We start from the raw sequence: 25,681 nt of genomic DNA, 5'->3' as shown, positions 1-25,681 counted from the left end.
TATTATATTTATGCCATATATAGGTTTGAAGAGCAATGGAAAACCAAGCTCTACAGCTTAGTTACCCAAAATAAACCCAATTAGGAAGTCTGTCAGTAACAGAGTCTAATCATTTAAAAGCCACAATTCTATATTCCAGAATACAACACTCTGGGTAAAATACTTTGTGGCTTCCAAACATCCTCAGTACGAAATATTCGTTAGTATTTAAAAAAAAAATCTTTTTAGTAAAATACACACGTTCTTTTTCATTTCCAAACCAAATAATTTTGGGGAAATAAGTTCATACCGTTCACTTAGACAGTCCTATTTGTATCTGTGTATTTGTGGTACAGAAGCCCCACAGATACATGAGTGATTTTCAAATCTCGTTAATAAAATGAAAATGCCTAGCAGGAACTAAGGGGTTCTGGGCATCATTAATGAGTGGAGTGTCCTAAAACGTATCTCTATAAAAATGTCAAATAGCTCTCGTCACAGATCTATGAAGTTAACTTTATAAGCTGCAGTCACTGGGGGGATTAACACGAAGCCGGTCAGATCTGCTAACCTTCCCTGAAAGCCAGTTCTGGGGTATACTGACCAGGGACCCCATGCTACCTGCAGCTTTTTGTTTCCGTTGAAGTAGCAAGCAGCTAAAGCGAGGGGCAGACATCAAGAAACAGTCCGTTTACCGGGCAGTGGTGGCGCACGCCTTTAATCCCAGCACTTGGGAGGCAGAGGCAGGTGGATTTCTGAGTTCGAGGCCAGCCTGGTCTACAGAGTGAGTTCCAGGACAGCCAGGGCTACACAGAGAAACCCTGTCTCGGAAAAAAAAAAAAAAAAAAAGAAACAGTTCGTTGTCCATGATCTCTAAGTAGAATGCGTTTGTAAACTCTCTTTCAGGGTGACTTCACAGGGAATGGGGCATTCAGTGAGGGTTTCAGAGTGGGGGATCTCCTACATACTCCTCCCTCCTTATTTCTTTCTGTTCAGGGTTTTGCTGAACAGACTCAGGCCTTTTTGGAGTTCATTTTGGAGTTCAAAGGAATTCATTTTCATTTTCATTACAGAATATAGATTCCAAATACTCAAAGTGCCCTTGAGGTAAAAGAAATATTACACACACACACACACACACACACACACACACACACACACACACACACAGTTCTTTGAGGCTCACTGAGAAAAATCTAATATAAGGCAAGTGTCTTAAGCTCTTTCAGAACCTCCAGCCTTGCCTGGGGCGGGCTTCCTCAGGATCGCTAGGCTCCTGCTTTGTAAACTCAAGACCAACTAGAGGCTTCCCCCTATAGTTCCCTGAGGCTGAAGTTTCAAGAAAGTCTCAAAGTGATAGCATCATCCTTCTCATTCCCATTAAAACAATAACCATCTCCTTCTTGTGCTCAGTGAAGCTATGTGCTTCACACATATGTAAAGGCCAGGGTGGGCTGTGCTGAGGGTCTCCAGCAACTCCCTGCAGAAGCCTCTGGGATGGTGCCCACCAGAGCTTCTACCTGCCTTTTATGCTGCTGGACAAATAGGATTGGGCTCAGAAGGAAGAAAACAGAGGTGAAGGAATCAAAACAGCAGATCGCAGCAAAAACCAGTCTGAACTGGTATGACACAAGGTATGGACAGTGACACAGTCAGGCTAAATGAGAGACAATGCTTTGAAGGTACTCCAAATGGACGTATCCAGGTCTCACAGACAGACAGACAGAGAGACAGACAGACACACAGACAGAAAGATAGACACACAGATTCACATAATTCTCTTTCTCACACATTTTCTTTCTACATACACATTCTCTTTCACACTCTCACATACACTCTCGCACAAACACACTCACACATATTCACTCACTCTCACACACACTCACACTCTCACACACTCTCTCTCACATACACTCTCACACATATACACACATGCTTGCACATACACACTCATTCTTACACACTCACTCTCACACATACAAACTCACACGCTTTCACATATATACACACACTTACACTCACACATACTTTCTCATACACACTTTCACACTCACACTCACACACACACACTCTCACACATACACACTCACAGTTTCTCACATACCCTCTCACCTTCTCACACATTCTCCCAATATACCCAGTCACACTCATACACACACACACACACTCATACACATACATACACACACACACACACACACACACACTCCCTCTGCCTCTCCTGGCATCCTTCCTAAGGCAGAGGTGCAGAGGAACGACAGGTGTGGAGGAGGGGCTGGGATCACATTTTGGGAGAGTCACGCTGTCTGTGTGGCCCTGAGCTTTGTGCAGCCCCAGTTTCTATTTGTAAAGCTGAGATCAGGTCTGCTTTCTTCATGGGGCTGCTATGTGAAGTCAGCACATCCATGGACGTGCCCACCTAAACGTTGAGGGGAGCACACCTCATTTCTCAGTTCTCTTCCTTGTGACTGAAGAGACCTTGAGGATAGATGACTTCTCAAGTAGTCATGAATGCCAGTACTGATGCACAAAGCAAGAGAGAATCAACTACACACGATTAACCGATTAACCGTCGGGTTCTTGTGTATTTATCCTATGCTTATGTTAATCTCTAACAGGATTAGCTCACTACTGACACTAAACTGTTTTGTAAAATGCCACAAAGCCTATGGAATGTACAGAAATACTAACAGAAGACAAGTAGTTGTGCATCCCATGTCTATAACATATAATTTGCGAAGTGGGGTAACTGACTTTAACCTAAGATTTTGGTATTACGACAGAGCCTTTATTGGGGTGGTTAGAGGCACTTGGTTTTGAATGTTCCCTCTAACCCCGTCATATTCCCGTTTCTCAGATTTTCCTTACCTATCTCCCCAGCACCGACCTAATACTATTGATTTAGTTTTCTCACATAAATTATCTCCTTTGGTTCCTTTCCCCCCCACAAGAATTTACTCTAAGAAAAAAACCCTACATATTGGCTGAGTAAACCCTGACCCCAAAGATCTGTAACCTCCTGGATTTAGAATATCAACCTGATGTTTCATATTTTTGGACCTTTTGGATCTCCAGTGCTTAAACTAAGCATGTGTTCATCTGGTAAAGTCTATGCAAATATTCAAAAATCGGATCTGGTTCCAAGCAGTGTGGAAAGGAAGCCTCAACTTGCATATGTGTAAAAACTACTCGATCACCATCGGTAACACCGTCCCTGGCCTCTCCACCCAGTCCACGAGACAGGGAGGGGCTGGTGACCATCCCTGCCCACTGGTGACTAAGACGAGGATACTGAGGATGAGAGGAATGCACCTGGAATTACCCACAGTCCTGAGTGCTTTTGTCTGGATTAGCTCTCCCACCACAGCGGTCCTAACATACCACCATTTGCCCTTTCTGCTACATCTGCTCAGTAGAACTTGGTCTGTACAAATAAACTGTATTTTACTCATAAATTCCCTCTAGTGCAGAAAACAGTTAAAAAGTCTCGAATGAACAATTAGTCTTTGTAATGTGAACATTACAACAGAGTTGGCTGCTGTTAAGATTGCCACTGCAAATGAGAAACTGAGGCAGAGGTGGGGGTGTGTGTGGCTTCAGAGTCATCCATCCCTCCCCTTCTCTGGTACTTGATCAGATGGTATGCTGGCTACTTTTAAATGGCATCCTGACGAGGCGACGGGCTGCCTGGTTAATTTGTTAAACATCACCGTAGGTAGGTCTGTCTCTGAGTGTGTTTCTAGATGGAATTACCACTTAAGCCAGTGCACAGTGTAAACCGGTGCTTTCCTGTCATACCTTATGCAATCGTCTGTAGCCTGCACTGCCCAAAACAGCTGGGAAATGCTGACTCCTGCGCTGTGTGGTGGCCTGTGGCTGGGACGCTGGGACACGTGGAATCTGACTGGGATTTTCAGGGCCAGTCCTCCAGGTTTTCTCAGGCTTTTGGACTCAGACTAGAAACTCTACCATTTGCTGCTCTGGAGTCGTCAGTTCCCTAACTCAAGGTCTTAGGATGTTGGTTTTCTCCACAACTGTGATAACTAGACTGCACATGTGCCACATGCCTCTTATCCCAGCATTTGGGAGGTGAAACCACATCCGGGCTTCCTATTAGGTTTTCAAGGTTAGCCTTGATATAGAGTTTGAGGCTAGCCTGGGCTACATGAGACTTTGTCACAAAATTACTTTGCACGCATGCACAGACACATGCATATACATTCACTCACACATGTATACACCCTCACCCACATGTGCAGCGTTACCACTCCATTGGCTGAGTTCCTTTGGAGAAACCATGTTTAATATAGATGTTCAGAGACTATGCAGATAGCAATGATCAGAGCTGAGATACAAATACAGGTTTGCTGATGACCAGGCATTTTAAAGTGCTATTGCCAGTTCCCCCCTCCTCCTCCCCTTCTTTTTCTTCTTTCTCCTCTTCTTCTTCCTCTTCCTCTTCCTCCTCCTCTTTCTTCCTCCTCCTCCTCTTCTTCTTCCTCCTTTCCTCCTCCTCTTCCTCCTCTTTTTCTTCCTCTTCCTCCTTCTCCTCCTCTTCCCCATTCTCCTCTTCCTCCTCCTTCTCTCTCTTCTCCCCCTCTTCCTCTTTCTCCTCCTCTTCCTTGTCTTCTACCTCCCCCCTCCTTCTTTCCTCTCTTCCTCCTCTTCCTCTTCTTTTTGGATTTTTCTAGACAGGGTTTCTCTGTATAGCCTTGGCTGTCTTTGGACTTGCTCTGTAGACCAGGCAGGCTGGCCTCGAGCTTAGAAATCCACCTGCTTCTGCCTCTGGAGTACTGGGATTAAAGGCATGCACTACCACCACCTAGCTTATTGCTGGGTTCTTCACCCCACTCTCAACTTTGCTGGTTATTCTGTGTAGCTCTATTTCAAATGTTCAACTCAGGAGGTATGTTAGCAGCTGAGACTCAGAAATGGGATCTGGGGGTCCTGGGTACCCCTTTACCTTTGGCCCACTAGGTCTCGCCCGTTTGCTATTTATTTGGATGAGGACTCCAAGCAGCACAGGTTGCCAGGCAGGCACAGGTCTTGTTTTTCACTTACATTTTATTTTATTTTATTTTATTTTATTTTATTATTTTATTTTATTTTTATTTTTTTATTATAGCAACAGCCTTGCTATTGACTCCTATATACAAGTATAAACAGGTCGAAAATCACTCATTTGTGGGGTGGGGGGAAGTAACATTTAGAGATCTGGCTTCAGAATGATTTCCTAAAACTATACCAACAGAAACAGAGTGGTAGTGAAGGACACAGGCTCTGGAACCAGATGTGGTTTGAGTTCTCACTTTACTAGAGACTGTGCAAGCCAGGGCAAGCTTCACTATGCCCTTAGGTTCCACAACTACAGAATCAGGAGAATGAGTTAACCACCTCCTGGTGACGCTGTGTGGAGACCACGTAATATGTTAGCGTAGTAACAAGTGCATACGCAGTAGGTGTGCAATAACTCTTAGCTACTCTGGGAGGCATGGCTGTCTATGAGTAACTTCCTAAACTCCTATGAAACAAACAACAAACAACCGTTAGCAACGAACTGGCTAGCAAGGACTGTAATTTCTTAGTCTCATGAGATACACAAGAAAGCATAATGCAGGTCTGCCTGACAGAGAGGGGGCCTGCTCCTCCCTTTCTCCACCATTTCCAGGAATGCAGAGGCCACACTAGAGTTCCTGTAACTATCTTCCACTCCAAGGCCGGATGCTGCCTTTGGGTTTCCCCGAACAACAGCCTGAAGCCTTTTCTGGATATCGGCTCTGTGCTGATAGTCTTCAGACTCTTAGGAGAGAGCGTAAACTTCTAAAGTGTGTGTGCCTTTATTTCTGGCTTCTCTGTTATTCAAGGCCAAACTAAGCTTAAGTGCTTTCATTGCCTTGTCCCTAGTGGCAGTCTAAAAATCCAACAGGAGACTTGAATCCATTTGAGTCCACATTTTCTTTTTATAAACAAAAGCAAGATGGACGAACATAGAAAAGGAGCTAGCCTGTGCATCTTCAAGATCTCTCCTCCCGTGATGCACATCCTGACTAGGAAATATCAGTCTTATGCCATGACCTCCTCTCCCCCGTTCAGAACCCTAGGGCCTTACGCTCTACGCATCTGATTCCATTGGTCAGAGTATTATGTAGTATATTATGACATCACCATCCAACGTAGACAGGTCAGATTCGGGGATTACAAACCGTAGCTTTCTGTCATTTGCCTGGGTATCTGCATGTTACAGGCCAAAGCCTTCTGGAATGTCCGAATAATGAGTGCTGTGGGAACAACATTTTAGAGCAGGAAGCCTATGTGTAAGACTGTCACCTTCTGTGAGGCTGACTGTAACTTAAAATAGCCTGCTCATAAATAAGTTAATGTATTTCCCAAATGGTCACCTCCTGAACCCCCAGGTGGTTTCCAGGGTCAGTCGAGGGATGAATGTTGGCCTGACTAGGACATCAAACAGCAACCAAATTCCCTGGGGCAATGCACTTAAACCCTCACTTCAGTGACCATTATGACATCGTTGGCTGTAAAAAATTCTACACGTGACACAATCAGAAGGTTATTTGCTCCTAAGCAAAATACTAGTCAGTGGTTAAACCAAACTGTGCTGCTTCAACCCCTGGTCCATTGTTCAACTGTCCTACACTTTAATGCCTTCTTCATGTAAACTGAGTACATAAGACGTAAGGATTTCATTTGGACAGATCACAATTTGTGTGTCTCTGATATAAAGTGTAGGAAGACATACATCTTTTTTGAAAGTGTATGTGGTGGGGTGGTTAGTGTGTGTATGTGTGTGTGTGTGTGCTGAGTGTGAGTGTGTATGTGTTGTAGTGTGTGTGTGTGTTGTAGTGTGAGTGTGTGTGGTGTGTGTATGGTGTAGTGTATGTGTGGTGTAGTGTGTGAGTGTGTGTGTGTAGTGTAGTGTGCATGTGTGTGGTTTCAGTGTGTGTGTGTGTGCTGTGTGTGTGGTGTAGTGTATGTGTGGTGTAGTGTGCGTGTATGTGGTGTGAGTGTGTGTGTTGTGCTGTGTGTATGTGCTGTATGTGTGTGCTGAGTGAGTGTGTGAGTGTGTGTGGTATAGAGTGCATGTATGTGTGAGGTAGGTGTGGGGAGCAGGGAAGTTCTCATTGAAGGTTGTGGAGAGCCTTATTGGGGTACCATGCTGCCTGGCAGGAACTTGACATTGGCCAAGGACAAGGTCTTCAAGCAGGAATCTGACATTAGGGCATAATAAGGAAGTAGGTTAAGGCAGAAGCAGGCTTCAGGCAAGATTTGGGGCTTGGACAAGAAAGTAGGCTCCCGTATTTTGGTCATCCTTACACACCCTTGGAAACAACTGTCAGTGAAGTGATAGTGGGACTTTGCTTACTGCCTGGACAATTTTGTGTTTACTGTCTTGCTTGTTCCTCATTGTACCACTATTGATCTCAATTCCTGCATGTAATTAAAATGGTATAAAAGGGGATTGACAATTATTAAACCCGCCTTCAGTCTCAGAACCGACTGGGGTCATGCTGCAGTTTTGTCTAATTGTCTCTTTCTTTTCAATCCTCACCCCTGCACTGGAGAACCTGTTGCCTGACTGAGCGGGCCTGGTCAGAAGGTGATCTGTGGTCTCCACTGAGCTGCTCTCTGAGATGACTTTTCTTCTTTCTAGGAGCTCAAAGCGATCTCCATCATTGCCTTTTTCCTGATCTGATTGCCACACCGACTGAGGGGTTCAATGACTGACAGGGTCATCCAGTCTCTATTAACCTTTAGCAGGACCTGGCTACCTTAGCTTTAATGTTGATTACAGCTCTGAGGACACATGCCAGCTGACTCCAGCCAACTCCCAGGGCCTGCCAAATACTCAAGCCCAGCGGACAGAATGACCTAGGAGAGACTGGACAGATTTCATATCTGGTGATGAATCTTGACTCCTATGTCTCTGACAGCACATAGGTACAAAGCTCCTGTGTACGGTGTTGTGACAACCAGTAGACTTGTTAGGTGAATGCAAAGGTGGGTTTGGATTGCTAGGCAAACAATGCCCTAGGCAGGAGAATTCCACAGAAAGCACAATGCAGACTTGACTTTTTAAAGTAGTTCAGTGGAACGCAGCACTCACTCTGCCTGACCTCTCTCAGAGGCACAAAGCTCATTTAGCTTTAAATTAAGAAGTTTCTAGAAATGGTTGACACCTTGGGTCATTAGAGATTGACAAATCACACAATTCATGGGCAGCCAACTGGCCTGTGCCAACTAAAACTCCATTTCATGAGGTATTTAGTATACTGGTAGGCCTCATAGCATGAAAGTTTTGCAGGCTGTACATAATCAAAGTTTCTGAAGGAGAAATTAACATATAGAAATTATCTTTTCAATCCAAAATAAGAATTTGGCAAATGTGCTCTACGAAAAGTTATGCTCATACAAAATGTAGCCGTGTCCTCCAATATCATCTGGATATAAAAATCTCAGAAGGGAGCTGGGGAGATGGCTCCAAAGTTAAGAATGATCGCTGCTATTCCGGAGGACCTGAGTTCAGTTCCCAGTCCCCACTTCAGTAAGTTCACAGCTGCCCGGAACATTGGTTCCAGGCAATCTGACACCTTTTCTGGATACGCCAGGCATGGGTACATATATGACTTGTGCTTAGACAGACACACACATATATACCTAGATAAAAGTAAATCTTAAGAAGAAACAACCATAGTGCATTTTATGAAAATGTTACTTTTTTAAAGGGTTAACTAGCTAACAAACTCGTTTAATCAACAAGTATTAATGGGACATGAGAAATGTGATTTATCAAATTATATTGTATACAGATGTACTTTTAGGAACGAATAAAATTTTAAATTAAGAAAAATATTAGTAGTTTTTTAAAAAGTGGTTTTAGCTTGTTTAACTTCTTATGATGATATACAGTTCCCTAAGTAAAATGTAAGTCAAATAAAGCAAATTATTATAAGAATATAAAGATAGCTGGGTGGTGGTGGCGGCAGCTGCACACCTGTAATCCCAGCACTCTGGGAGGCAGAGGCAGGTGGATTTCTGAGTTCAAGGCCAGCCTGGTCTACAGAGTGAGATCCAGGACAGCCAGGGCTACCCAGAGAAACCCTGTCTCGAAAAAACCAAAAACCCAAAACACCAAAAAAAAAAAAAAAAAAAAAAAAAACCAAAAAAACAGTGCAGTGTCATTACCAAAGAACCAATTGAACTGAAATGGGGGAGGGGCATATGGAAGAGAATAAAGAAAGAGTTAGATACAGCTCTGTATTCTATGTATGCAAGTGACCCTAGGGTCAACCCTCACTTCTGTAAGATATTAATAAATAGGCAGAAATTAAAGTCCTACCATAAAGTGACTCTAAATTGCTCACACCTAATAATTTAAATAACAATTTAATAATAATTTAAATGACAATTTAAAGTAAAATATTCAGGAATTGAATACATATCTTATATAATCTAAACAGGTAAAATATGTCTAATTGAGGATTCTATGTTCTATTTCCTTAAGTATTTAACTCTCTCTGTGTGTGTGTGTGTGTGTTAAGTGCACACATGCTCATATGATGGTTCTCTCTAAATGAGGAGGGGCTGACAGAGGGGCGTGCTGGTTACCTGATCCCAGATTTAACAAGAAGGGCGTCGGTCAACGCTACAGCTTGGAGGAAGTTCTGAAGTGACCAGAAATGTAAAGCACGAAGCCCCAGAAGAAGGGAGGGCGGGAACTCACCGTGTAAAGCTCATTAAGAACCTTCATCAGGTCCTCGTGAAGCTGGAACGCAATCTCTTTGCTCTACAAAGAAGAAGAAATGGAGAAAAAAGAAATTACAATGTGTGAGAACATTTGTTCTTTTAAGTTTTACATCGTTTAAAGACTACTAAGATTTTATATGCATGTAAGGATGCATATAACAGAATAGAAACCCAATGCTTCCTTCCTTACTGCCACAGAACACCGTGAGCCCAACCATGCTCTTATACTCAGGAGCGTGGCCGGATGGTCCGTCTCCCCAGGGTGTTCAGGGACAAATGACTGACAGCCTGACTGGCTTTCCCACAGGTCACATCAGACCTTGCGGGAGAAAGTGGGTGATGTACACAGCGTGAAGTGTCACGCTCGCTTGGAAGGTGAGTTGAAGGCCAGGTATGGTGGTGCTTGCCTATAACAATCAATGCTGGCCATTAGGCAGGCTGAGGGAAGACAACAGTAAGTTTCAGGCCAGCCTGAGCCACTGTCTCAATTAAAGGACAGAGGCCAGCAATGAGGCACACACACACCCCAGACACACCCTACACACAACAGCAACAATAGGAAAATAAACGGGGAAAAAAAAGAGCTAAAAAAAGGAGAATTTGAACAACTAGTTTTCCTCTTCAAAATAATCAGGAATTTTGCGGTGACTCCCAGACAGCAAGGTTCTTGGAGATGAACTCTCCTGGTTCATTAAGACAGCTTTCCCCAAGCTGCAGGGCAGCGAGTCCACTCAAGGCGCGTGCTCCTACCTCTATGTTGAAGTGATTTTTTAGAGGACTACACCGCAGAGTTGACCCCTCCCTCTGCTTATGCGGAGCTGATGGAGGGTTGTCTGAATACTGTCTTCAGCAAGCTCTATTTTAAAGGGAACCACATCCACACTCTGTCTTGAGTTCATCCCGTAGTCAGCTATAGATTGTGGGGGATGATAACAGAGCTCTGGGCTGTATAGGTTTCCATGCTACCTACAGCCTGGTAATTAATTAATTACATCCCAATATCAGCCCCCCTCTTCTCCAAGTGCCCCCTCTTGCAGCTCTTCCCCCATTGCTTCCTCCTCTTCTCCTCTGAGAAGAGGGAGCCCTCCCTGGTGATCATCCCCCTGCCGCAGCAGGTTGGTACTGCAGGACTAGGCACATTCTCTCTCACTGAGGCCAGACAAGGCAGCCCAGTACACGGCCCACAGGCAGGCAGGTCTCAAGCCTGGGAAACCTAAACCCTGCCTGTGTCTCCTCTTCTTAGCTATTGGCATCTTTGGCCACCAATCAGAAATAACTGGGGGCAGGGTCCCTTAGGCTACATTAGACTCTAAATCGTGGAGGTCAACACTTAGCATTACAATCAACAGTAAAAGACAAAACCTCAACTGAGAACCAAAGTTTCCAAGAAGTCTAACTAGGTTTTCTGACTCTAGAGCCCTTACTTTGAAGCATCATGACATACTGCCTCCTCAACACACTTCACACACACACACACACACACACACACACACATACACACACACACACACAATTTGTGACACTTATAGGGAGGGTTCCTGGGTTCATGGCATGGAAACCTGACAAGGGTCACCTCACGTTACCCTCCCCCATTCAGTCAAAAAACGTGTCTCCCATTTATTACTGTCACAACAAAAAAGTAATGATGTCCTTTAAAGAATACTCCAGATACCCAAGAAGTCACTTCGATCATAACAGTTGTTAGAGTACCATTCATTGTTCATATATAAAATGAGGTTTTAGACAACTCCTGGATTGTCAAAGGCCATCAAAATCCAGTAGGGTGTGTGTGCACTTGGGTTCCATGTGTGTTTACACACACACACACACACACACACACATGCACACAGAAGCAGAGACAGAGACAGAGAAGAGACAGACAGACAGTAGAGAGGGAGAGACAGGCCTTTTGTGAAAGATGAAGTTAAAATGCTTGTCACCTGAAGTCTTGTAAAAATGCACAACATAGAGAGTTTGTTCTAAGATGTTTAGCCAAGAGTCACATGGGCAGCTCTTAGAGCCTCAAGCTAAGCCTTTACCCTGATTAAATATGTTGGGATGAGATTAATTGAAGCAATGGGATTTTTTTCTCTGCTATTGTTTGGAAATTTTAGCCAAGAAATATTTTCCTTCTGGACTTGCTACCTGGCACGTGGGTAACTGAGCAGGACTCCTCCGTGGCCTTTGATCCCATTAGAGAGTTTAAATTGGTGCCCAGTTCTTTGGATGAAAATTGATATTAAAAAAACACACCAGGCTGAAGTCACAGGAGATTGTAATGTATGCATTCAGAGTCCCAACGTGGGGAGATCAAGTTCCCGTTGACTACAGCAGACCACGTGTAGGCTCTGTTTTCCTCAAGAGTGAGTCTCCGTCTCCACATGCTCAAATGTCACGGACAGAGCAGTATTTAAAATTCATAAATGCACATTAGAGATTGAGCCACTGTCAGCGCCTGGTGTAAGCAGCACTGTCCAGTATCCAAAGGAAACTCAGTGACAGATGCAGCTAATGAACTTGAATTTTGCAAAATTTACATGCGACTCCGGTGTCTCCCTCCCGTGGTGTCCCACCTCCCATGAATCTTTGTCTTATCGGTTTGGCCTTTTGTTGTTGTTGAGGCCTGAGCCAGTAGCCTCACCAGTATAGATGGACCCACTTTGATCTAAGTCTCAGTGTCTCCCGACAACTAGAGCAAGACCTAACTTAGCTTCCTACACTTCATCTTGGGGGTCCTACTGCTTGTGACAATGAATTAATGAAGCATATACTAGAAACTTGCTAACTCCTGAAGCCAGTATGACAAGATACCTACAATCTGTGAACGAGGCCTGAAGGACCCGCTCTAGTGGTCATCTTGGAGATCATGGAAAGATGGGAAAAGAATGGATTTCAGCAGAAACCCAAGCTACCCCTTGGAATGCAGTATCCCAGTTTCTATTTGGTTCACTGAGGTACAATCCAAACCTGTCCTGACCCGGTAGGAGAAATCATAACTCACCATTTTCCCTCTACCATCATCTATTTTCTTTTGAGATTAAATCTTAAGTGGTCAATGCGGGCCTTGAACCTGTGGTCACGCTCCTTCACCCTTTTGGGTGTGGGATTGCAGGCGTGAGTCACCTCCACTTCTGTAGTCTGTAGGGATTGATAAGGAGCTGACTACTTAACAATGCTATTTTATGTGACTAATGTATGGGAGAAACACGAACTCAAATGTCGTGGTATCTAGAGATACACAGGCCAGAACAACATCAGAAGGCCCTGGGCAGGCTCCTGGGCTCACAGCATGGAAACCTTACAAGGGTCACTTCTTCATGTTTCCCTACCCCATTCCAGTCATACCGTCTCTCCCATTTATTACTGTCACGGCAAGAAGTAATGTTGTACTTTAAAGACTACTTCAGATACCTTAAAAAAAATCACTCCTTCGATCAGGACAGATGTTGGAGCACAATTCTAAACTGATAAACTGAAATCCTTCTTGTTGTTTAATTAGCATATAAAACAACAAGTTTTTAGACAACTCCTGGATGGTCGAAGGCCATCAAAATTCAGGAGGGTGTTTGTGCACCTGGGTTGTAGCCCACTAAAAGTTGAAAACGGAAGAGACCCTTGACACTTGAGCAAGAGTTGGCCATGCTTAAAACAAACAAACAAACAAACAAACAAACAAACAAACAAACATATGACACAGATCTTAAGGAGAATAACGACTCTTCCTTTAATATTAAAAAATACTAACAAATTATACTTGCTAGGGATAAAATGTTTTCTCTGCTCTTTGAGATATAGATGGTTAGTGTTACTTTTCCATAGAGGAGAGCCCCCCTAATTACTCAGAGCCCCTAGAAACATAGGAAAGACCACTTCTTCCCATGCTATGCCTGCAGGAGTTGAAATGATGTTTAGTTTTCTGATGTGTGTTGGCAGGGTTCTGGGATTCTGATCCAAGGTAGAGAGAAAGTGATCAGAGCTGCAATAGTTTTTAGATGATGGTGTGTGTGTGTGTGTTTATGTGTCTGTGTTTGTGTGTTTGTGTGTGTGTGTTTAAGTGTGTGTGTGTGTTTATGTGTGTGTGTGTTTATGTGTGTATGTGTGTTTGTTTATGTGTGTGTGTGTGTGTGTTTATATGTGTGTGTTTATGTGTGTGTTTGTGTATATGTGTGTTTATGTGTGTGTGTGTGTTTATGTGTGTGTGTGTGTGTATCATGTGTTCTGTCAGACTGTGTAAGGCAGTCAGTGCTCTGGTTGAGCTCGGTTTAAACCCCACCGACCCAGTGGATTTAATACACGAGGGATGGAAGGCTGTTTGCCCATGCTCCCAGACACTAGGCACCTGAAATCATGCCCTCAACTCCATAATCCCAGGGCCTTCAGTCACATAGGGCCATGCCCCACCTAGTATTCTGACTGGACTCCACCCCCAGTTACCTGGCTACAGCCAGGTTTGCCCCGCCCTACAGTTACCTGGCAACAGCCAGGTAGCCAGGTCCACTATAAAAGGGGCTGGTTGGCCCCTCCTCTCTCTCTTATTCTCTTATCTTCTTACTGTCCTGTCTCTGTCTCTTGCTCCCCCTCCCTCCCCATTTTCTTCCTCCTCTTTCCAGGTGGCCATGCTTCTACCTCTCTATCTCCCCTCTCTCACTCTCCTTCTCTACAACAAATCGCTAAAACCAATAGATTGTCTCCTAGCGTTTCCAGCCACCAGACCGGACCAAGGATTCGCTGGCCCGAAGGAGGAGCCACCCAGCAGGCCTTCCTTTCCAACCTCTTTCCCCTTCCACCCCAGGGCTGACCAAGCTGTCCCCAGAGTCCCGATCCTCAGCTCTTCCTCGTATCCAGCTAGGGAACCTGTTGTCCCTGGCCTCCGTGAGGCCTGGGGCTTCGAGACTGAGCACTTCCCTCACCCACCTGCCCCCCCACCCCCCAGAGCGTTAGTCAAAATTTCCAGCATCTGCACTGCCAGAGCCAGCTAGCTCTGGCTAGACACGGCTTTCCCTCCGCCCCCCCACTTCCCTTTCCCCACACCCCGTGCCCTGCAGTGTTCCAGGATACTTCATGGTATTTGCTCCTTTGCCAAAACTGATGCACTCTTCTTAGTTGGCACAAATCGTCCCTGTCAAATTCTATACAATGAAGCTATAGGACACAAGGACAGTTCTGAAAGAAGAAACAGTTGCGTAGGAAGCAGAGGCCAGGGATACCCAATTTCTATAAGTTAGGCCTGGCCAATCACTTCCCATTTCGTCTAAAACGGGGACTTCACGGAGGACCTAGGTGGCCAGCCGTGTGATTTCACTAATAAGCTCAGTTGTGTATTTTGTGTTATGTGCTTAGTGCATTTTCTTGGATGAACAATTTCTAAGGATGAAAATGTGAGTTTAAGACTCAACACCGGAAGGGCTTTAAAGGCTTATTACAATTGTATACTGCATAGAGTGCATGCAGGTCAATGGTGCTCTTTCCTTAAGTCGGAAATCTGAGGTTCACTTGAGACTCGGTGCCCTATCTCCATAGTCACCAATCCTAGCTGTTCTGGCTGATTAACTTTTCTGGATGTCATTGGATGTTAAGAAAAAAACAAATCAGGTTTCCTCTAACTGAAACCATTTTAGCTTGCGATGCATCTCGGGATGGACGCCTCATCAATACCTTTGTTTCTGTCTTAGATTCTGTTGCTAGGATAAAACCATGGCCCAAAGCAAGTGGGCTTAGTTCATATCACAGCTTATAGCTCATCACGACGTCAGGCAGGAGGTCAAGAGAACCTGGAGGCAGGAACTGAGGCAGAGGCCATGGAGGGAACTATGGTGGTCACCGGCTTGCCTTCTTGTTCTCTCTTTGTGCTTAAACAACCTGGGACCACTTTCCTACGGGTGGCCCCGCCCACAGAGGGATGGGCCTGCCCACATCAATCATCAGTGCCCCACCGGCCAATCAGATGGAAGCAGTTCCTCAGGGCGCTTCCCACTTCTGGAAGCTAGGTTTTTCAGTTAGAGCGCTTTCTCAGGCGCTCTCCTTTGCCCGGGTTCTGCTTTCTTCCATCTTCCAGACGCAGCCGCACCAGCTGCTCTGAGTCATTCTTGCAAGTTGTTCCCCAGAGAAAAATCAGACTCTCCCTTTATAGTGACTTCATGATTAACTCACTGATCACCATCTGCGGGCAAACGGTCTGGTGATTAAAATTTAGAGTCTGAATTCAAACCGCCAATGTTCATAGTTACTTTATACTGTTACTAAAGACAGTATAAAGTTTGCAGGTCTTAAATTTCCCCCCCATTGACGGATGATGATGATGATGTTGATAGTGATAATAACAATAAATAAATAAGTGCTGAATATTCTCTATGTCCCAGGGTTCATTGGGATGGCTGTTATTACACACTGAACACAATTTATCACGCTTACTCAGTTTCCCTTTTTCCCTCAAGGGAATAACAGGGCTTCAGATCTGAACTCTGCCCTCCAGAGTTCTCCATCTCACAGAGGAACCAGACAAGCTGGATTTGCTTATTTTTCTGTTACTATAGTAAAATGACAAATATCTGCAATTGGGTAACTGTAAAAAGGAAAAAAAAAGGTGTGTGTGCAGCACACATGCACATATGCAGACACACACTCATACACATACATTCACATACTCACACATACAATCATAAACACACATTCATTCACACATTCATATATATTCACACACATACACATATACACATATACATTCACACACACACATTCACACACTCATACATACATTCTCACACACACATTCATGCATGCACACACGCTCATACACTCACTCACACACATACTCTCACACACATATACATACATGCACACACTCACACATATATTCTCTCTCTCTCACACACACACACACACACACACACACACGCGTGCGCGCGCGTGCACACATATATTCTCTCTCTCACGCGCGCGCGCGCGCACACACACACACGCACACACACTCACACACACATACATCATATACCCCCTCTCCCCTTCTCTGCCCCCCCCCCCACTCACACACACAAAGGATTATTTAGCTCTGGAAGCATTAAGAACAAACCCAGGACAGCTCTGGTAAGGACATCATGGTGGACACACCCACAGCAAGAGGAGAATACACAAAACAAGGGATGCTATTACAGATTAGAACCTGACAGGGGTCAAGTCATTCTCACGGGGGCTCACGGGTCCCACAGAACAACCTTAACCCCTTTTCTGGTCAGCTCCCCAAGCCTAGGAATCTCCGTGCTGGCCAGATCGCTGTTACTAGAAACCTACGGGCATGTGGCCCGGGACATTCCAGAAAGGAAAGGGGCCGGCAGGACAAAGGGCGTAATTAATAGGAGCAGTGTGACCACACTGAGTCACCCATCAAGTGACCTGTGTGGTAGGATTAGTTGGCTGACTCACAGGCTTTCTGGCTATCAGAAAGGGAGTATAAAGTCAATATACTGAGGTGACCAACTCAGGAATCCTGACCTTGTGCTGAGTCAGAGTGGGAGTGAGAGACAGAGGCAGAGCAGATTAAATATTTAATGAGTGCTTCGGATGGCTTTAGCATCTCACACTTGGTTTGGTTTGGGATACAAATTCTGGGTAAAGAGGTCAGGTCATGTTTCCACAGAGTGTATGCTTTTAACTTCCTAAACCTCATTTCGAGGTCTTTATATTAATAGAGCCCTATTAATTCTCACATGAACTCTGAAGACAGAGTCAGAAAGTTTCTTCCAAAACACTAATGGAGAAAACAGGGTTAGGTTTAATGGCCTCAGCCCTGTCTCAGGAAGAGAGCATATAGGATTTCCTAAGGATTCCCTTCTGTCTGGCAAGAGACATGGTCTTTTCCCTTGAAGTCAAAGCTAGAGCTGGGCACAGCAGCTCATATAATAGCAACATTTGGAAGGCTGAGGCAGGAGGATTGCTATGGATTTGAGGCTAGCCTTGGCTAGAGGCCAACCCAGGAATTCATAAGGAAGACCTTATCTTGAAAAAAAATCATGAAACTCACAGGAGACAATTATCCTCACAAGAAAGTCTACCCCAGGCAGGGGGTTTGGTGAGACGAGGGGTGGGGGGGAGGCTGTCTTCCTTCAGCTGAAACCCCATGCCAGCAGAAGACAGGCAGCAGATTTGGGGGGATGGGGGGAGGGGGAGGGGAGCAGCCACAGTTGTTGTTCTAGAAGCAAGTCAAGGCTTAATCCTGAAGGAAGAAGTCTTCTGTAACATCTGCTGCTGGGATCCACAGGCCAGTGTGACAGTGCTCCGTGAGTTGGAGAAAGTCACTGTTCGTGTGTGACAGCATGAACCATAAAGACTCCCTCACTCCCAGTCTCGAGCCACCTCCCAGGCACAAACAGTCCCTGGACACACAGGTTTAATAACTCAGATTGAAATTTAAAGTTCTATTTTTATCTTTCTAGTCTTCATCTCATGAGAAGAATCAGCATTTTTGGCGGGGGGGGGGGGGGGAGGGGGGGGGCGGGGGAAGGGAGGGCAAACAAGGCATGAAGAGATACTTCTCACATAGAGCAGACCTGCAGGTGGAAAGAGGCCAGAGGAGGCTGTGCCCGCCCCAGAGAACAGCCAGGAAAGGGCTCCCAACCTCCCTTCTCCCACAGGGAACATGGAGGCTGTGAAGACCAACACCCCTCCCCCAGTACCTTGTGGAATGGCTAGCACAGGACTCAACCTTCCTAAGGCTGGGGACCCCTTTATACAGCTCCTCATGTTGTAGCAACCCCCAACCATAAAATTATTTCATGACTACTTCATATCTGTCATTTTGTTTGTTATGAATTGTAATGTAAGTATCTGATAGGCAAGGTGCCCCTGGTACGCCAGCCCTGTCATTTGGCGGAGGACCGCTGGCCTGAGGCATCGGGAGAATTTCCCCTTTCAACCCCGTCCAGCTGGACCACCAATAAGTCACTCCTTTAAAATCCTTTTCGCTTATTTCCTATTTATATTGTGCTCTCTCGCAGGTCTCGCGCTTTGATTGTACACTACTCGGGTTTTCCGACGGCCGTTTACGGTTTTCCACGGAGTGCACCACAAGGCATCCCGCATGGTCCTCGCCAACTGTGCCCGCCCCCTGCTCATTCCACATCTCTTCTCTCTCATCCTCACCCCTGAATCTTTGTACTCCCCCATAGCATTAACCTTTCAAGATCTGTAGTCCTTACCCCTAGCCTAGTTCTTCCTTCCAGCTACTTTAACTTCTTCATTATTATTTGTTTTAATTTCGAAGATCTAATACGTACCCTCCCGTTAACCATAGTACATTATCCTCAATTCTAGTCTTACTGACTGAGTCTGACTGTGCACCATACTGTCCTTGGTTATCGTCAAACAGGTATAGAGGGTAAAGGGGTCTCTGTCCACTGCCAAGGTCGGTAACTACACAGTGGTAATATCCAGCCATGGACGGGCAGCGTTGGATGTTCCACAGTTAATATTCTCAGGGATAACTCAGAGTTTACACCAGCTACCCTGAGCTCCTGGGAAGGGATTGTTTTGAATTCCTCCTGAACTGAGGTATTATTTTCAGAACTACACACTTCATTTTATCAATCTGAATCTTACTTGAATGCTGTAGATTCTCCAAATGAAAGACTATCAATGATTAAAATATAAACTAAGCAATGAAAGGACCCTAGATGTGTAAATCTCAAGGCAGTAACATATGAAACACGGACCCAGAAAACAAAGACAACACGGCATCTCCAAAACCTATCAAGTCTACAGTCCTGGGAGGAAGCTAGGTTGGGCATGGTGGGACACACTTTAAACCCTGGCACTCAAAGAACAGAGGCTGCTGAGTCTCTGTGGGTTTGTACAGTGTACATAATGAGTTCCCAGGCTAGCCTACTTAACAAGACCTTGTCTTGAAAGAGATCGAGTTAGTTGAAATCTCAGACAGAGAATTCAGAATAATGACTGTAAGTGTGTTTATAGGCGCAAACATCTGGGGGGAAAAATAAGGAGCTTAACTTAATGTCCAGCAAAGTGGCAGTTTACGATATTTGCATACAGAAGTCAGTAGCTTCCTTATAACAACACTGACTAAACACACAGGCTGTGACAAACCTAACAAAGGGCCTGTGAAATAGCTCTTAAAATTTTTTTAAACACTGGAGAAAGACACTGGAAGAGGGAAATACCTCGTCATGTGGCTGTGGATTGGCAAGATGAATTCTGTGAAAATGGCCTTCTACCAACCCTACTGAGAACTGCCACCCCAGCCAAACATGAACTCAGTTCTTCAAAATAAAATAAAATAATAAAATAACATAAAATAAGACAAAACCATCTTATACTTTAGACCCCAGATTGCCAAAAGAGTTCTGGGCAAAAGGGCAGAAGCTGTCTATCAGCACACGTGATTTCAAGTTACCTTACAGAACTGTAACATGGAAAACAGCATCCTTATGACACAAAAGACACGCTACAGGCATGTAAATCAATGGACTAGAATAGAGGACCAAGATACAAGGCCAGACACCTGATTTTTGACAAAAGTGTAAACAAACGAAAACCTCATTTTCAACAAATACTGACAGAAAAGTCTGTGTCCACGTAGATGAAATTAGATCCTTCTCTTCCACCCTGCATAAAAATCAACTCTAAATGAATCGAGGACCAGAGATTAAGACGAGAAACTCTGAAACCATCAGAGAAAAATGTAGGGAGAGCATGCACTGTATGCTAGGCATGGGTGTGTGGGATAGGGTTTCAATCCTCAGGAAATAAGGCTAGCAACAGGGTTCCATGAGATCAAACTTTTGTGTAGCAAATGAAACTGTCAAGAAAAGGGACAGCCCACAGAATAGGGACAAACTTCTGCCACCTGCATATCTGGCACAATAGGATTAATATCTTAAAGAAATAAAAGAAAAAAAACTAAGCATCAAGGAAAAAAAAACTAATTTAAAACTGGGCCACAGAAGACAGGAGTCTAGCATAACTGTCCCCTGAGAGGCTCTAGCCAGCAGCTGACTGAGACAGATGTAGAGACCCACAAGAAAACACTGACCGTGGTCCAAGACTTATGGAAGAGTTGGGGGAAGGCCTGAAGGAGATAGGAACTCCACAGGAAGATCAACAGAGGCAACTAACCCAGACCCCGGGGAACTCTCAAATACTGAGCCACAGTCCAAGAGCATACATGGGCTGACAGAGTCCCCAGCACACAGACAGCAGGTGGGCAGCTCAGTCTCCATGGGAGCTTCCATGTGGAAGAGGAGGTGACAAATCCTACAGAGACCTTGATGTGCTAGGGGTGGAGGTAGTGGGGGAGGGGCACAGGACGAGAGGGGTGGGAGGTACCCTCTCAGAGGAGAAGGGGAGGGAGGATGGATAGAGGACATAAAACAACAAGATACTAAAGTAGGGTGGGCAGGGGTAATAACAGGACTAAAGGTTTAAGTGCAGATGGACGTCGTAGAGATGGGCGGGAGAGGGAAGAGGGAGGCAGCAGGTGGGTTCGTCAAAAACTAAGGATGCATACAAAGGCCTTCTGGTAACCTACATTTTTACGACCTAATAGAAAGCATAATATTTTAAAAAAGACCTGGGACACAGGTAACGTGTATCAGTGGACAATGGTTTCCCGGAAGACATGAGTTATTAAATGAAAAATCTCAATTCTAGGTGTGTGAGGGATATCTTTCAACGAGTTATTGGTTAGGGAGATCCCAGAGACACCCTAAATGATGCATGTGGGCTATTTTTAAGACCTTGCTCCTCAAGACAACATAGTTTGGTTATAAGTCATAAAGAAATCAAGCTGGCACTGGTCTGAAACTTCTTCTCTGTGGCCTTGCTTTCATAGTGCTGTAAGGGGGAAAATTCATAATAATATTATGCAGCAGTGAACACTGAAAGTTATAATACCAACCTTCCAAGGCAAGATGTGTCCACAGGGCAATAGTGGCACAACCGTGAGGAGGTAACCAGCTACTTTCTAGGTGCATTTGAAGATTACTCTACACAAGGGAATTTGTGTCTGGTACTATAAACCTCATTGTCTATTTCTGTAATAGAATGCCATGACCCAAAGCAACTTAGAGGAACAGAGGATTTACTTCAGCTTACAATTCCAGGTTAGCTCTCGCCACTGTGGGGAAGAACAGCCACAATCCACAAGTAAGAGCTTGCACATCTGCTGCTTCATTGCTCGCTCGCACCATCTCTATTTCTCCATTGTTATGTAGCTCAGGGCCTCCTGCTGAGGGAACAGTGCTGCCTGCAGTGGACTATGCCTTTCCATGTCAATTAACTTAATTAAGCCAATCCCAGACAGACATGCCCACAGGCCAACACAATGCAGATACCCCCTCATTAAGACTCTCTTCCCAAGTGATTCTCGTATATGTGGAGTTTTCCAAGCTAACCATCCCATTGGCCAAAAGTCCACGGAGAAGAAGGCCCTAGTTTCTAGGGAAGGCCATTGCTACTGTGGTTTTGCTAAATAGACATGTTATCAAACTGTCCAATAATGTTCCTATCTAAGGATCAGCGCCATTTTCAACCTTGGCTGGGGAAGCTTCGTTTTATATTAGGCAGGAGTTAATGCAGAGTTGCATAACTGGTCAAAGGTGAGAGTGATTGTCGATTGCTTATCCTGAAATGAGACATCTGCAGCCTTTCTATTCCCCTTTCCACAGAAGGGAGTGGGTAGGAGAATGCACGCGCTGGTACCCAGGAGAGAGGTAGAGAGTGAGATGAGATCTGACCGAGATGCAGTGTATAGATGCATGAAATTGCTAAGGAATAAATAAAGTAGACTATAAAACATTTAATAGAGTTTAGTATTATGATTTTTATCTGCTATGTAGAATACTATCATATGTAGAGGTATGAACATATGTAGTCTATAGGCCATATGTAGAGGTGTGAACATATGTAGTCTATAGGTCATATTTAGAGGCGTGAACATATGTAGTCTATAGGTCATATGTAGAGGTGTGAACATATGTAGTCTATAGGTCATATTTAGAGGTGTGAACATATGTAGTCTATAGCTCATGTTGAGATATGAACATATGTAATCTATAGGTCATATGTCAAGGTATGAACATATATAGTCTATAGGTCATATGTAGAGGTATGAACATATATAGTCTGTAGATCATATGTAGAGGTGTGAACATATATAATCTATAGGTCATGTAGAGGTGTGAACAGATGTAGTCTATAGGTCATATTTAGAGATGTGAAATGTACTCTATAGGTCATATTTAGAGGTGTGAACATATGTACGCTATAGGTTATATGTAGAGGTATGAACATATATAGTCTATAAGTCATCTGTAGAGGTATGAACATATGTAGTCTGTAGGTCATATGTAGAGGTGTGAACATCTGTAGTCTGTAAGTCATATGTAGAGGTGAACATATGTAGTCTATAGGTCATATATCAAAGTATGAACATATATAGTGTGTCTTTAGGTCATATGTAGAGGTATGAACATCTGTAGTCTGTAGGTCATATGTAGAGGTGTGAACATATATAGTCTATAGGTCATATGTAGGGGTATGAACATATGTAGTCTATAGGTCATATGTAGAGGTGTGAACATCTGTAGTCTGTAGGTCATATGTAGAGGTGTGAACACATGTAGTCTATAGCTCATATGTCAAAGTATGAACATATGTAATCTATAGGTTATATGTAGATGTATGAACATGTCTATAGGTCATATGTAGAGGTATGAATATCTGTAGTCTGTAGGTCATATGTAGAGGTGTGAACATATATAATCTATAGGTCATATTTAGAGCTGTGAATATATGTAGTCTATAGGTCTGTTCACAGGGACATGACATTTAAATAAGTTTAAATGTCTAAATGGTGTTACCTAATGAAAACTAACCTTCAATGATATCTTTTCCTCAACTTTTATACACTTTTGTATTTTAATCGTGATTTTACTTAGTTTTCTGACTATGCATGTTCCTCTTAGAGGGGAATGGGCTCATCGCAGTCCCTGACCTCTGCCGGGCCCTGGCTGTGTCCTTCCTCACGGGGGCCCTGCCTCCCTCTTCCTCCTCAGCTTTTCCTCAGTCCAGCCTGTGCTTTTGTGATCTGCGGTAACCGCTCAGATGAGCTCACTAGAATGCACACAGCACACGGAGAATGGAAACCACACGCGTGTCCTCCGTGGGTGTGTTAAGCACTGTATTCAGCCAACTGGGTGATTTAATAATTAACTAGAATATACACAGAACTGATATGAAATTCATATAAATTGTAATAGTTTTAAAATTAGGCCCGCTGGGCGTAGTGGTGCATGCCTTTAACCCCAGCACTCAGGAGGCAGAGGTAAGTGGGTCTCCATGAGTTTGAGACCAACCTCGTCTATACAGTGGGCTCCAGGAAAGCCAGAGCTACATAGTGAGACCCGGTCTCAAAAACACAAACAATAAAAACAGGCCCGAGAGCCAGGTTTTAACACAGTAAATGCTTTACGGTTGAAAAAAATGTTACTTTTCATGCCAGATTTATCTATTGAAAATGGTAATAAATTGGAAATACTTTTTCTATATCACTTACTGAGTAATCAATTAAGTATAAACTCTGTGGCCACATAAATAGACCTACTCCATTAAAGGCAGATCAAAGTCAGAAAGGCAGACACAGGAGGATCTCTGTGAATTCAAGGCTGGCTTGATCTGCCCAGAGTTACAGACCAGTCAGGGCTCCAGAGTGAGACCTTATCTTCCCTCAAAAAAAAAAAAAATCAGAAAAAGTTAGCTAAACTTTAGCTGGGTCCACAATACAGTTAACTAAATCATAGTCCACTTTCTGATCCATTTTTAATATGCTAAACCTCACAAAATTTTAATAACAGCGTTATCAGTAACTTATTTCCATGTGTTTTTTTTTTTTTTTCAAAACAAGAACTCAGGTATTTATTGATTAGGAAACACCAGGGTTTTCCTTCCTGTTATAGCTGGGACTGCTCTCCAACTAAAAACGACAGCACAATCATCTGGGTCAGAAGCACAGTCTATGGTAAAGCACATTATATCACGCAGTGCAGGGCGCTCCATGACCTAAGTCTGCACACGTCACAGCGGGTAGGAAAGCATGGGCCATCTGGGGAAACGAGGCAGTGGGCAGCTTTGTTTATCTTAACTCAAAGAACAGAGAATCGTGGAGACACAGATACAAATCCATCCATTCAAACTCAGCTAGACCTCCCATTTTTAACAGTGATTTACTGAGTAGTTTCCAGGTGGTAGACACAGAAGGGGGGGGGGGGGGCTCACCATCTAGTATGAGAAGCAAAGAAAACAGGTTCAGTTCAGTCTGAAACGTGTTTATTCAAACTATTAAAAAAAAAATCTCCATATCACTCCTCAACAGGACACTTAGTTTTCAGGATTCATCTTTAAGAACTGAACTAACTGGGTTGGAACCTTCCTTTGGAACAGCAGTTCTCAATCCGAGGGCTGCATATCTGATACCCTGCATTATCAGATCTTTACATTATGATTCATAACAGAAGATGACAGCTATGAAGGAACAATGAAAATGAAAATGGCTGTAGGGTTGGGGGGTCACCACAGCATGAGGAATGTGTTAAAGGGTCACAGCCTTAGGAAGGCTGAGAGCCGCTGGTTTAGAAGTTGATCCTGGCCGACAGCACCGTTTAGAACCACTGTGGTTAACAAGACCACTAAACTGACAGTGGATCTGAGGACGGGCAGAGGAGGAACAGGAGAAGAAAAAAGAGTCTCCTCTAACTTGGCTTACTAAATACAACCAGAGAAATCAAAACAACAAAACCAAAATAAAACATATCCCCAAATTCAAAACAAACAAACAAGCATTCATGGCTAGTGGGTCATACACACACAAAATGATAATCTATTGAAAGAGGAAACAAGAAACTTAAGTCTTCAAGAGAGGAAGGCTCAGGGTCAG

General features: G+C 44.1%; 1 protein-coding gene across 2 annotated transcripts in view; it reads right to left on the bottom strand.

Moving 5' to 3' along the window:
- The window catches only part of Srgap1 (SLIT-ROBO Rho GTPase activating protein 1), a 283,518-nt gene that overhangs the window by 108,527 nt on the left and 149,310 nt on the right, over nt 1-25,681 (bottom strand). For both annotated transcript variants that reach the window (XM_052164951.1, XM_052164952.1), the window contains exon 4: nt 9,719-9,781. In XM_052164951.1, the coding sequence (XP_052020911.1) occupies nt 9,719-9,781 (63 nt within the window). The remainder of the gene's footprint in view (nt 1-9,718; nt 9,782-25,681) is intronic.

The sequence above is a fragment of the Apodemus sylvaticus genome, chromosome 20, assembly GCF_947179515.1.
Source record: "Apodemus sylvaticus chromosome 20, mApoSyl1.1, whole genome shotgun sequence".
In the NCBI taxonomy this organism is placed as follows: Eukaryota; Metazoa; Chordata; class Mammalia; order Rodentia; family Muridae; genus Apodemus; species Apodemus sylvaticus.
This window is presented reverse-complemented; position numbering and strand designations above follow the sequence as displayed.